Source organism: Phasianus colchicus, chromosome 9 (genome assembly GCF_987193195.1).
Source record: "Phasianus colchicus chromosome 9, bPhaCol1.hap1.1, whole genome shotgun sequence".
NCBI classification, from domain to species: domain Eukaryota; kingdom Metazoa; phylum Chordata; class Aves; order Galliformes; family Phasianidae; genus Phasianus; species Phasianus colchicus.
Genome location: NC_143444.1, coordinates 11,331,549 through 11,344,999, shown reverse-complemented (window position 1 = coordinate 11,344,999; position 13,451 = coordinate 11,331,549). Strand labels below are relative to the sequence as shown.

The 13,451-nt window shown below is 41.2% G+C and overlaps 1 protein-coding gene across 2 annotated transcripts in view; it reads left to right on the top strand.

Moving 5' to 3' along the window:
- The window catches only part of DENND1B (DENN domain containing 1B), a 147,436-nt gene that overhangs the window by 22,109 nt on the left and 111,876 nt on the right, over positions 1–13,451 (top strand). For both annotated transcript variants that reach the window (XM_031595804.2, XM_031595803.2), the window contains exon 3: positions 11,571–11,614. In XM_031595804.2, the coding sequence (XP_031451664.1) occupies positions 11,571–11,614 (44 nt within the window). The remainder of the gene's footprint in view (positions 1–11,570; positions 11,615–13,451) is intronic.

The following is a 13,451-nucleotide window of genomic DNA, read 5'->3' as shown; positions in this document are numbered from 1 at the left end:
TTCAGTGCGGGTGGGAAGGGGTTTTCATTTTTAGTTTGTTTTTCCTGGCCCTGGCTGCTGAGCCATGAGTGCTTCACGACAGAGTGAGATCTCAGCTGATTGCAGGCCTGTTAGCTGCAGGAGTAATGCTGATCTCCATGTAACAACCCCTTAACCTGCTTTTTGCGTTGTGTTCTTCTCCAAAGTTCAGTGTTGACTTTTAAAGATCGGTGTGTGGAAAACGTCAAAACATTGATTTTTCAGCAGCATGCTGCCTGTCATGGAGCAGGGCTGAGTGCACTCGGGCCAGCCCTTGCGTTTTTGTTGTTGTTGCTTCTTGCTTGCACGGGGCCCGTGGGACAGACGGCCCCTTGCTGTTGATAGTTCGATTACAGCACTCACCCACAGCTTCTGAGGAGTGCGAAGAGAAGAAATTGCTTTCTTAGGCAAGGTGTTTTCAATTCAATTCTCACCCATTAGCTCTGTTTGGTTAAGTTTTGAATTACTCCATCAGGTGACTGATGAGTTTGGTTTTTTTTTTTCTCACAATGGTATTAAAATGGGCTTGGTATAAGATTGGGTGAAGGGAAAAAGTAGGAAGATGGATACTCACCAGTGCGCTTTTTTTTTTTCTGGTCTAATGTATCAATGGCAATAAAGATAATGAATACTGAATCGGAAGGGTCTAACAAACATCTATTTGACTACTTTGTGAGCTGCTTGTATACAAGACATAGGCTGTAGTTAAAAGACATGATTCTTAGGATTTTTAGACTTTTGTGTAGATGAGAATGTTTGATTGTCTGAATTAAACTTCTAGCATGACTGCCTTGTAAAACTGAGATAGCTGAAGTAATGGAAGCTGTCATCCTCGGACGTGTTCGGGGTCACAAACCCAGATGTGTGAGGAGTAGGGCACTGGCAGCCCTAAGCTGTGGGTGCTGCCCTGCTCTGCCCTGCCTGCTCCTCACCAGGAGCACATGGGAGGAACCTTGCTGTGCTGCTCAAGCAGGAAGTAGCACAAATAGTAACAAACAGAGGTGCTGATGACACCTTCTCCTGTTGTGAGGGAATTTCCAGCCACGCTTATTTTTTTTTTCTTTAAGCAGAGGTTGCCTCCTTGTTTCATCGGGGGGCGTGAGGGGGGGAAGGGAGAAGAAGCATTGAGATTTTGGTTTAATTCTTTGCTAATCTGTGCTTGAAGGGAGTTAGGAAGCAATAACCCAGGCATCTATAAGCTACTGGAGGTATGGTTCACTTATGTACTGGGAGTCATCTTGTTTTCCCCTGCACGCAGTTTGTGGAGGTTGCACACAGCAAGTCTAATGTGAGGCAAACTGTGTGTGTCTGGGCAGCCAGCAGTGACACAGCTGAGCAGCGTGGCTGCTGTGCTGGGTCTGGCTGCTGCCTAGCTCACTGAGTAGGCCCGTTGTTTGGTGACAAGGCATGGGGTCTTTGCTAGATCTTTCTCAAAATAAAGCTTGGAGCAGTAATATTGGAAAATACCACGTGGTCCACAGTATTTTCAAGTTCTTTGCCTTCTTTTTAAAATAGGCAAGATGCTGCATGAAGTGCCTGTTTTCAAGGCCATGCAGAGTTAATCTCAAATCTGAGCTGGATGTAAGACTTGGATTTGTTTGCAAACGTGAATGCCCTGAACCTTACTGTTTCCAGTTATTGCTCATCTCCTGAGCTCACTGCACCACCTCTCTTGCTGTCCAACTTTGAACTACAGACTCTATGGCAGAAGAACAGAAACACCTTTTGTAAACGTGCCTTGAGTGTTAGCAGTGACTTAAGGCAAACATGCTTCGTGGTTTCTTGTTCTTCTGCTACCACGTCAATAAGTTCTTAGATTCTCAATGACACGAGCTGCAATTCACTCAGATTACAAAGGGAAAAATGGGAAAATGAGAAATAATGCTGTAGATCCAAATGGCATCCAGTTGTTCCCACAATTCTAAGGACTTAGCAGGTAAAAGAAAGCCCTGCTTATTTTGCAAAAAGGCCAAATGGAGGCTGGACATATTCACTTGATCCGTGCACTGTCTGTGCAGTGAACTCTCACCCTGATTAAGGTCTTATCCTGAAGCATGGCTAATAGCATTGCAGCTTGAAGAACCCTTTCTTTCTGTTCCCAGTAGCTAAAATGACTTTCTGCTCCGTCCTTCAGGGGTAACAAATTCTCGGGCAAAAAGGGATTGACCTGCAGCTCTGAAGGAGGTGTGAGGGTTGGCCATCTATATGCTCATAAATGGGGAAAAAAAACCCCATTCTTATTTCGTGCTTTGAGTACTGATGGGGAGTGCTGAGGAAATGCCAAGGAGTTGACAGGGCAGGTGCTTTGCAGAGTGGGTGTGCATTGTTTCTTTGTTTTCCCATACCATTCGCAACAAGATTCTGAATTCTCGTAAATGTGACCACCGGTGTCCTGAAGCTATCTAGTAAGATACTTGTCTGATAAAAGACCCTGCTAAATCCTGAGCCATTTGTGAAATCACTGAATAATTTGGTGTACTTGTAGTATGGGGTATGTTGCAAGTGTAAGTCCTAGAGAAACTATTCTAAATCGTGATAAAGTTTTCAGCTTACTTGCAAGCCTACCTAACCCATGCTTGGCTACAGTTAAAAAGCAGCTTCTTTAGGAAAAGCTCCCCACTGGGAGGAAGGGATTTCCATCTTATCCACTCGGTAATTACGTGTCTGAGAGTCACTGGTACCAAACCATGCTGGCAAAGGCTTACAGGCACAACTGTTGGGAAGCAGCTGCAGGAGGCTGCTGGCTTCTTCCGTGTTCCCCTAGGACAGTGCTCAGTGTTTGTTAGTTGATGTTATTTTCATTTAGAGAATGCTTCATTTTTCATGAGAGAAGTTTAAAGAAACTGCTGGAAGTCAGCTTTGAACAAGTCTTCTCTGTCTCCAATGGGAGTGGGGTACCTGTGTGGCCTGGGTGGCTCTGTGGGATCAGTGGGAGGTGAGGCAGGAGTTGCTGGCTGGGCAGAGCTGAGGTGCTGCACTGGGGTTGGGCCTTATGTGGCAGGGCAGAACTCAGCACCTTGTGGGATGTGCTACTGAGAACATGGCCTGGGTGCTTAAACACCTGGAAAAATCTCCATATATTAACATGAAGGTGCAAAAGGCAGCAGGTTGATGTGTGGAAGTGTGACCTCATGTGCCAAGTAGACACCTGGCTCATAGCTGCCTGCTGCAGTGATGGGTGTTGCTGTGGGGGCAACGCAATGGCAGTCTGGGGGATAAAGATCAGTGGCTGAAGGGGGGAAGGGGTAAAATTTGATTCAACTTCATAAGTGGGTTTTCTTTCGCTTTTTTGAGAAGATGCTACAGGTATGGTTGCTTCTGTAAGAAGTCTTCTGTGAAACAGAGAGTGAGAAGAAGCAGCATTCCGATGCCAGTTCCCCTCCCTGCAATATTTCTTTGATAAGCAAAAAATATCCAGACTATGAGGTCTGAATAGAAGCATACTTTCAAGTATTTTCCAGTGGCACCTTCATTTGCATGCTGTCTTTAATCTGTCAGGTTTCAAGTGCTGGGGAAGCTAGTGAATGTTCTTTAGTTCTATGAAGTTTCCTCAATGCGTGTTGTCCTTGTTCTTTCTTTTGATGGCTGAGGCTCAGAAAATGCTGCAGCTCCCTCACCACGTATGCAGTGTCTCCTTGCTCTCTGGCTGTAACTGCAGGCTCCAGCTGGCCCCTGGTAGTGGGGGCTGAGCACTGCTGCCCCATACCATCCTTGAGCTGCACCCCATGTTTCTGCTGCCCTCTAGTCCTGTGCTTCAGAGCTCTTGGTGAATGGATTGGAAGCTTTTGTATTAGAGTTTTTCTGGAGATCTCTCCATGTGAATGCTCTTTTTTTCCATCAGATTTAATCTGTGGGAAGGCTTGCATTGCCCCTCGTGTTCATCTGTTATTTTGCTTCTGAGTAACTTGCAGTGGTGAGATAATGTATTGATACAAAAGCATCATTGAAATTAGTGTTGCCACTTGCTGTCAAGCTGTTCTGAGATGTGGCAGCCTTTTGACTTGGAAAAATCATGGCATTACAAATTCAGATAACTTCTTATTACTGACAACTACCTTTTCTGTCAAAATCAGTTCTGTTCATAGCTCAGGTATGTTTATAAAGCAGTTCCCTGAGATAATGATAAATCATATTCAGCTTTGTTAATTGCATCTGTGTTCATGTGAGAGGATCAATCTAGAACTTCTAGACTGAAAAGAACTGCCTGCTATAAGCTTTATTTTGCTGCTCCCTTTTCTTCCCTGAGTATTTTCCCAGCCCCATATCTCTTGACCCCATCTCTTCTTTTCCCTCTCAACTGATGGCTTTTTTTCCCCAGTGATTATCATTACAAAATCAGAGAAAATACAGCTGGAGGGATGCTGAGCAGTCATCTAGCCCATCCTTCTGTCCCAAGACGTGACTATTTTTGCCTATCCTACCCTGGAAAACCCACAGGGATGAAGGTTGTGCCTCTCCAGGCAGAATCTTGAACTACTTAATTAATCTGTTTCATTTTTACTTCAACTCTGTTCTTCTGTCTCAAATTATTCTGGGTTGTTATCAAGAGAATTACCTGAGATGATGTTTCTCAGCATGTGTTTGTAGTTTATGTTCCATTACCAAAAAGAATGTGTGCTAATTAGCTTACTCTGTTGTATTTTTGGATGGTGCTTATAATCTATGATCTTAATGATGTTGAAGAGCGTTCTTTAGATTATGTTAACTGCTGAAATCTTGGGAAAATTACCACTCAGTAAGCTTTGCCTCTTTTTATTTATTGTGGTTCTGAATACACTACGTTTCTGATTTACTCAGCCATAGAACCATTACTTAGATATTTTCTAAGATTTGTTGCAGAAATTAAAATGTATTAAAAATGGCTTTCCTAATTACAAGGATAATCTATAATTGTTTTTCCTTCTAAAAAGTGGGGGGAGGATTAGCTATTTCTTGCTTTGCTCATGCTGCACATCTGCTTACTCAGAGATCTCTCTTGAAGCTGGCACAGGTATGTGATCATCAAAATTGGATTACATTTAATTTTCATGATTGAGAATTTACAGCAGTGTTCATGTGAATGCAGTGGAAGATTTGGATTGGGAAAAAAATGCCTCAGTGTTTGCAGAACCATTGCTTATCTTTTGGTTGCTGTTCCAGGCTGAGAAGCACACTGCCCAGCCCAATCTCCTCTCGTGCCACCCTTACAGGCTTTGGAGAGGAGCAGGGCTGTGGTGAGCTGCTGTTAGAGGCTTGTGTCTATCATGGGCACAACACGCACCGATTCATGACTGCGAAATTTGAGAACACTCTACATTTGTATTTGACTTAAACTTAGATTTCTTGGGAAAGATATAGGACTTAATGTGACCAAAACAGAAAGTCTTCTGCACCGCTATGTACTATGAGGCTGGGGAACAAAATGATTTTTCCTACTGTTGGTGATGGCCTTTGCATACTTACTTATAGATAGTTTAGATGGCTACGTGTGTCTTCTCATGGATTTCTGTGTAATCATGCAGGATCCCTCAGGCTCAGCTGCAGGCCTCTGCTCTGGTCTAACAGTGCTGTAATATGGAGGACCTCGCTACACCTGCACTGCATTGTTTGTAACTTATCCATTTCTGTAACTTATTGGCTTTGTAAGGAGACAGTGAAGGTGCAGTGTACCAAACTGTTTTGGTAACTTAGGCTGAATTCCTTTTTGAAAGTTGGGACCTCTGTCATACCTGCCCATATCTAAAACATTTGTTTTCGGGGCTGAGCATGAGGTACTGTAACTAGTACTGTGCTGAGTGCTTGGTGAGCTTGCTTTTCCCTTCATTACTGTTAAGCACGTTCTGTTCCTCTGCTTTCCAGGATTCAGGAAAGTCTTTCTGCACTTCACAAGAACTATTGCAGAGAAACAGACTGGTGATTTAACCCATATTGCAGTTTCTCTTGTAACATCAAGGCTTACTGGAGATTACAGGGATGTTGGAGAGTGTACTGATAATTCAAAATGACAGAGAAATTGGAGGGCTGCATTTAGGATGTAATGCTATTCTATTGGGACAAGTATAACATACTGCACTTCAACAGAAATAATGAGTATGAGGAGCAGAACAACTCATGGTGCAACAGCTCTCAGTAAGGAAATGTAACAAATTACGGCTGACCACAAATGAGTAATATCATGCTTCAAAAAAACAAAATGTATTGCTGCAGTTTACTTAGATAAAACAGGAAAAAAAAAAAAGGCAATGTATCCTAGAATAGCTGTGAAGTAAATCTGCTGTTCTGTTCATTTCTGATCCAAACCTTGGTTGAAAAGGTTCTGGAAAGTTATGAGATGTGGGGGCATTTCGAAGCAGTACATGGAAGGGCGAGAGTGGTAGCTTATGGGGGGAACAAGTGTTTTACAAAGAAAGCATAAAGGAATCTCTGGTTGCTTAGCAATGGGAAAAGACTGTGGAAGAGAGTGTGAAAGATCTCTGGAAGGAGAAAGAGCATAGTGTTCTTCATGAGGAATAATGGCCTTAATTGTACCTGCAAAGATTTCAGTTAGATTTTACTGAGAATGTTTGAACACTCAAGAGGAAGCTTTGGAACAGATTGCCTGGGAAAGCAGAGAGGTTTAAAATAATCATAGATCATCTTTTCCAATGCTGAAATTTTAAATGTGGGACTGCATGACTTTAGACATCTACTGGCCAGATATCCAAGCGGAGCAGACTCACAGGTTTCATTGAGTCCTCACTCCAAGCAGTGTGTGGTAGTCCATGCATCTGAGAGTGGTGTCCAAATGCTCTTTGAACTCTGGCATTTGGAGCCCAAGAGCTGGAGACACCTAAGCACCAGCTGTACTTACCAGCTCCACCTTGGAGAGTGGAGAGGGGAGACTTGTCTGGTGAGAGCTGTGGATGATAAGGAGATACAAGGTGTGATCCACTCACCAAACTCATATGTACTGGACTCACAGAGGCATGATATTCATTATCTATTCTGTTGTTATATTTCTTAGTTAAAATGCTTTCTATTAAGCTTCTAAGATAGGAATTAACCTGATTTATTTATATATGCTTAACCCAAATTTACTCACTAAAAACTATTTATTTGTGTAGGTGTTTGTGGGGGGAGGTCGTTCTGTGGTTATTATTCAGTGTATGTACTTGAACTGACTGAAGCCTCATTTGATGCTTGAAGTGAATTCACTGTAACCTACTGTAGTAGTCTCCTTACTGTATGAGGACAAGGTTTTTCCTGAAGCTTGCTGTAGACATTGTAGCTCAGTGGGTTTTTTGATAATCTTCTTAAAGACTAAGTTACCTATTCTCAATGGATCCCTTTTCTCACATTTTTAAACTAAACTTGGAGGTAAGGCACGCATGCAAGTCAAGGTTTTTCAAATTAAATGCTTTTTTGGGAGCCAAAACAACTTGCCAGCATTTCTTCTTCTCCTCTCAAACTTAGATAAGATTAAATGCGACGCTACTCTAGCACTGCTGAACTAGAAATGTTATGATAGCAAAATTTTAATTACAACTCATGACCTTGTAATTAAAACTTCAGAAATTAGAGGCTGTGTTATGTCACTTCCTGCGGCCTTGCTGCAGTGGTGTTCCACCTTGGAGGAGGGCTGAGGGCTGGAGCTCTCCTCTCAGCAGATACATAAATGTTCCATTAGATACTCACAATTTATGAAGTAGCATGGAATGAGTGAATGTGGTGTGCAGCTGTATGGGCCCTATTACCATACCATGCACTGCATGGCCACTCAATACACCAAGTGATGCTCTTACAAGGCCACACCAGGGAGTGGGTGATACAAAGGATGCTCAGGTTTTTCTAGTTTATGCTGAGTGTGGTCTGGTGTAAGAATAGTCAGTCTGGGTGCTGCAGGCCTAAGAAGAACACTTGTGTACTTACTCCTTTATGCTTATACATGCAGCACACATACACTTCATGTGTGCAGCCAACCATTTCTTCTTACCAGCACACTTGTGCAAAAATGGTGCCAAGTGCTTCTCCAAAGAAGTCTGTCAGAAGTGGGGAACAAGGAGAAATTCGGTTGTTCCTCATCTGGCTGCAGCAACAGCTATTTCTGAGTGATTCTCTTTCTCTCACTGATAAAATGAGCATAAAATTGTGACGTAACATTGCCAGATCAGATAGGGTATCTGAACAGTAATCCTCAGGGAAACGAGAATTCAGTCTTTGTAAACCTGCATAAAGTTGCAGAATTGGGTTATGCTTTCTCTTTTTATTTCTAAATCAGTACCCTTCTGTTTATTCATCTGTGGCGCTTGTGCAAAGTTGACACTGATGTCAGATGCTGTACGAGTCTGGTTCCAGAAGCAGAAACTAACATCAGCTTCCAAAACAAGCCCAGTCTCTGAACTTGGGAAATTAAAAAGCCTCAGGATTTTATAATAGAGGTGCTACTGAGGGTCAAGGAACAGATAGAATGCAGTCACTTGAATTTTGAGGCACAAGCCTCACCAGATGTTCTAAAAAGAAGTATTGTGTACTAGTTAAAATCACCAGCTGAAAACCAGTAATAACAGCTGCAAAACCCTGCTTGGGGCAGGTGGCAAATTGTGGAGTATAGCTTTTGCTGGGTATGCAGCACTGAATGAGTTTTTTGAATTTAGGCAGGCAACATTCAAGAAAATAGTCCTGTTTTGTGCTTTCAGGAAGTATGCAGAATGTTTTCTTTTTTTTTTTTTTTGGCTTACCCAATTTTAATTGTCTTGCCATGATGCATAATGCCTTTTTGCCTTAAAGTAAATGAAAAACACAATGAAAATAAACATTGTACTTCAGTGAAGTGGAATATACTTTCAGGTTCTTGTTTTTGCTACTTCAAGTAGTGTTGGGGAGCCCTCATGTGAAATGAAGATTGCAGAAGGAGAGGACCGTGAGCTGTGGCCGTGGGATTCGTGTCTGTTAGCAATCAAAGCTCCTGAAGAGGTTTAAGTGGAGGTGCTGGCATTGCTGCCAGTGAGCACAGCGTGCTCCGGTGAGATGCTACTCACTCCCCAGGCATGTTGTTGTGATGTGGAGACATGAGTCATTTTCTGACTAAAATTAATTATTTAGATCCAAGCTTTGCAGATTTCTGAGGTTATTCTTTGTTCCTGATTGTGACGTTCTAAAATGAAGAGAGGTTTTAGTGTTGTGATTACTTCCTTTTCTGAAGATTGACGTTACACTTCTATTGAGCAATGAAAGAAATCACCAACCTTCTCTTGAAGTTTATACTGTTTTGCAAATGGAAAGCATCAAAAATCCCCCACAGCTCACCTTTGGTTTCATTACAATGTTGCTAAAATATTCAATAACTGTTTATTATGGAAATGTTGTTAACACCTGCCAAAACAATCTGCTCCATGCCTAAGAAACACAGCTTTCCGCTGGCAACGTTTCGGCAGCCTTTCTCCCTGTGAGATGCTCAGCACACCTATTGGCTGAGAGTAGCTCAGCGCTTCTCTATAGAAACTGCTAGAGTGGTAGAGAAGATCTGGGCAGAAGGAATGGGTAAAAAGCAATAGGACTAACCACAGACCAATCTGGATTTCTGTGGCTGTAGCTTTCTGTCCCCCGTAACGCTCTATCTCTCACTTTTCCTTCTTGGTTCTGGTCCCAAACGAAGGTTTTGGGGATACTGGTTTATTTGGTGCAGACTTGAAAAACTTTCAATGGTTGGTGTGAGCTTGGGGGCTTCCTAGCCTGCTTTGCTGTGGAAGAAAGGTGATAGCATGGGGTCTGGAGCAAGGAGATGATTTACATCTAATAGCTTTCTTTTTCATGATGTTAAATCAGAACAAAAATGAGCTTACTAACACTGAGGCCCTCAGTCTGGTTATTATCCAGTTGTGTCTGTGACTTATTTACATACAAAAAAAGTAAGGGGAAAAGCTTTTCTGTTCTAAGTGAGAACTGTATTGGTTCTTTAGTATACTTCTAGACAGAGAGCTCTTCATTTTTCTCTTGTTTCTAATCTTCCTCCAAAAGTCTTTGTTCCCTCTTGTAGGTGTAAGAAAGCTAAGAGTCCAAAATACATAGATTTTCATATAGAATGGCTGTAGAACCTTCCTGTTGTTCTTAGGATTAAAAATGTGGCTATTTGACTGCTTATTGCAGAAACAGGTTTTTGTCCAAAATCTAAGTTAAATCTAAATTCAGTCTAAGTAAGGTTGAGTTGATTGAGGTGAGCTTTGTGTCATCTTCAGGTGCATTTTATGCTGTTCATTTTGCACCTGACCTGGAGCAAGGGGTGGAAGCTTGTGGCCTGCTCTCTGCAGGTGGCAAGTGTGGGCACTGCAGCTGTGTGTGAAAATATCGTGAAGGATAATTGTCCTTTTAAAGCCTCAGTTTGCAGCAGCAACTCTCTGTGTAGATGAAGATGAGTAGAAACCTCTGTACTTTCGAAAGTGGAGAAGTCTCCAGATCTGATGTGAAGTGCAGCACTTGGAAGGCTTCTGATTGATCAGGCAGTGCTAGCTGTAGAGACTGATGTAAGAAATGGAAATCTGGGTGTCTCACAGACCTCAGCTCTTCCAGAGACGGGAATCCCAGCCCTCCCCCCTGTAGCCCAAGGGCTACCAGGCAGTTTCCCCTGGCTCTCGCTCAGGGCTTGCCCTGGTTTCTTGCCCCTGGGAACCTGGGGCTGCTGCCCACAGCACAGAGAGGGTCTGGAGTGCTCACCTGGCTTGTGGGAGCTGCAGAGATCACCCAGTTTCCAGGTGTTGCTGTGGCTTGTGCCACACTGTTGGGAAGCAGGTAATTTCACTTGCATGGGAACAGCTAGTTGTGTTAATGGATGCTTCGTGTGCGTTTGTGATGCGCTTTAGTGGGAGGGCATGAGGAAGATATGGTATTGCAGCAGATAAGCAGCATCTGGAGGATCAAGTATATAATTCAGTGGTTGAGAAGTTGTGGTTCAGATTGTTGTGTTAGGCACATTGACAATAATATTAATTACAGGTTAATGCATGGCCTAAACAGTAAGTGGTAGTTTTGACAATTAATAGTAAATATGTAACAATCATAATAGATTAACAGAAGCTTCAAGGTATAATCTAAATGCTGTTTTTCAAATGGCTCAGAGTGGAAAAATATTCAAATGTGTTTTCTCTCCAACATCTTCCTTGAGTCTTGGGGTGTGCTGGCACTGTCTTTAGAATTGCAAAGATCCCTTTTCTGTACCTCGTAGAGATGCTTGTTTTCTTCTTCATAGTACGTCACATCTTTTTTTAATGCTTGGATGAGATATTTTGTATAATTTCATTTCTTAATTAAATTGTGAAAATAAAGTATAGGCTTAAAAACTGAAGCGGTCAGATTAAAAAGAGTTAAATACAGAAGTTTGGTACATTATACAACCTGCTCACCTGTGTGAAACAATAAACAGCTTCATAAATATGAAATGTCCCCTTAATAATCCAGCATCTTCCATAGTTTTCACCTACGTTTTTGTACTTGCCTCAGAGCTTGAAGCTAAGCTGACCCTCTCTTTAATATTAATGTACTCTGACTGTAATACTCTGTTCCTTTGCCTCTGATTAATGCTGTCTGTCAATTATTTACAGATCCAGTGGTACTGTGGAAGTTCCCGGAGGACTTTGGAGACCAGGTTGGAAACATGAGATTGAACTTTTTTTTTAATGTTAGAATAATGATAAAAATGCTCTCCTATTCAGCTACAGACAGGCAGATGCTAATGATAGCAGTAAGGAAGTCTTCACCCAACTGGTGGCTCGGTGATTAGAATGCCTTTGTGACAGGAATACTCAATAGCAGTTTCCCAGCTCTGTATATTGTACTACTTCTATCACCCTGGTTTTTAGATCATTTTATAAGCTGTTTCTGTTGAGAGTGTGGTCTTGTTTAACCTGTTCTAATATTAAAAATGGGGAAAATGTATCAGCCAAAATTTCTTAATATCAAGAAGCCAAATATTGTTATGAACTTGTGTCAGAAGAACCCTATCGAAACAGGCAAGCAAAAAAGCTGAAGTCCTCCATAAGATTTATCTTGTCATTTTAATGTCGGAACCTTTTCTCCCTTTAATCCTTTGCAATGCAGAATGGTGTATATTTAATATTATTGTAGAGATGCCATACTTACTTACTAAAAAGAAATTGTCAGCCCCTTATAAAAGTCAATGCTGTACACTGACTGAATTGGATAGCATGAGTGCCCCAGCTTCTGGCTATGAATTAATCCTTATAGGAAAGTGTATATATGCAGGGCTGATGCATTATTTCAATGTTCTAATAACAGCAATGCTGTTAACTAGGATTATTTTGCCTAGACTTATCAAAACATTTGTATTAAAAAGAAATGAAACTCTTAAGTTTGTGTTCTATGGTCTAAATTTCTATGTTATGATTATGATTCTAAGTTTTTTATTATTTCAAAAACTTGGAGATGAGTTTCTTCAATGGAAATATTTATCTTTTTCTAAAGAAAAGCATATGAAAAGAATTAGAATGAATGTGTCTCTATTTGCTCTTCTTTTAGACTGATACCAAATCCAACATATTCTTCATTGCTAGTGTCCCTACAGCAGATGATCTGGAAGTAATTTTTTACACTAGATCTTGATTAATTGTTGATTTTTTTTTTTTGTTTGTTTCTTTTTTTGAATCAATAATACAAGATTCTATATAGCCAGCCGTAAGTTGATTCATGATGAAAGGAATAAATATACAAGTGTAGAAGGTAGAATGTCTGGTTAGGGAATAGCATCAGTCAAATGTGTAGCTTGTAAGATAGTGATAAATGGTATATGAGCAAAGTGTGCTCTTGTATGTTCTTAGCTTGTCATTCAGTGAGTTTTGATAATTTTCCTGGCTGCAGGAGGATTGTCTTCATTCTGATTTAAATTCTTCTTTTCTGGTTTGTTTTGTTCTTTTTGTGTTGCTTAAGATAGATTTGATTTAAAAAAAAAAAAAAAAAGAAATAATGTATGAAGAAAAATGGAGCTTATTCAGTGAGTTGAAGGTTATTCAAAGAACAGCTGGTGCAGAAATATGATTAGAAGATGAAGCCCACAAAAAACTGGAAGGGAATCATATGGAGATGCAATAGACATACCTAATCTGAAAAAAAAAAAAGAGTCCTCAGGCAGTGATCTGCCTTTGAGCTCAGAAAAGCCTGTGCTTGCATGCTGAGTGGCATCAGGAAACCAGTATTTTAGGTAGATTGCTTCTCTTCCTGGAAAACAGTATGTTTTTGTCCTCTTCCTTATAAAGGAAGTTTTCCTGCTGGAATCACTGGATTTGAGCAGAATACATTGCAGCTTATGTAGCAAACCCCTGAGCTGAAAGATGGACTGCAGTCAGCAGGCTCTTCTGTGCGCATGTGTGCATATTGAACTTTGTAGGTTTGGACTGGAGATCTGTGCATCCACAGATTCATAGTTTTCTATAAATGAGCTGTCAGTAAAACTATCAAGAATAATATGA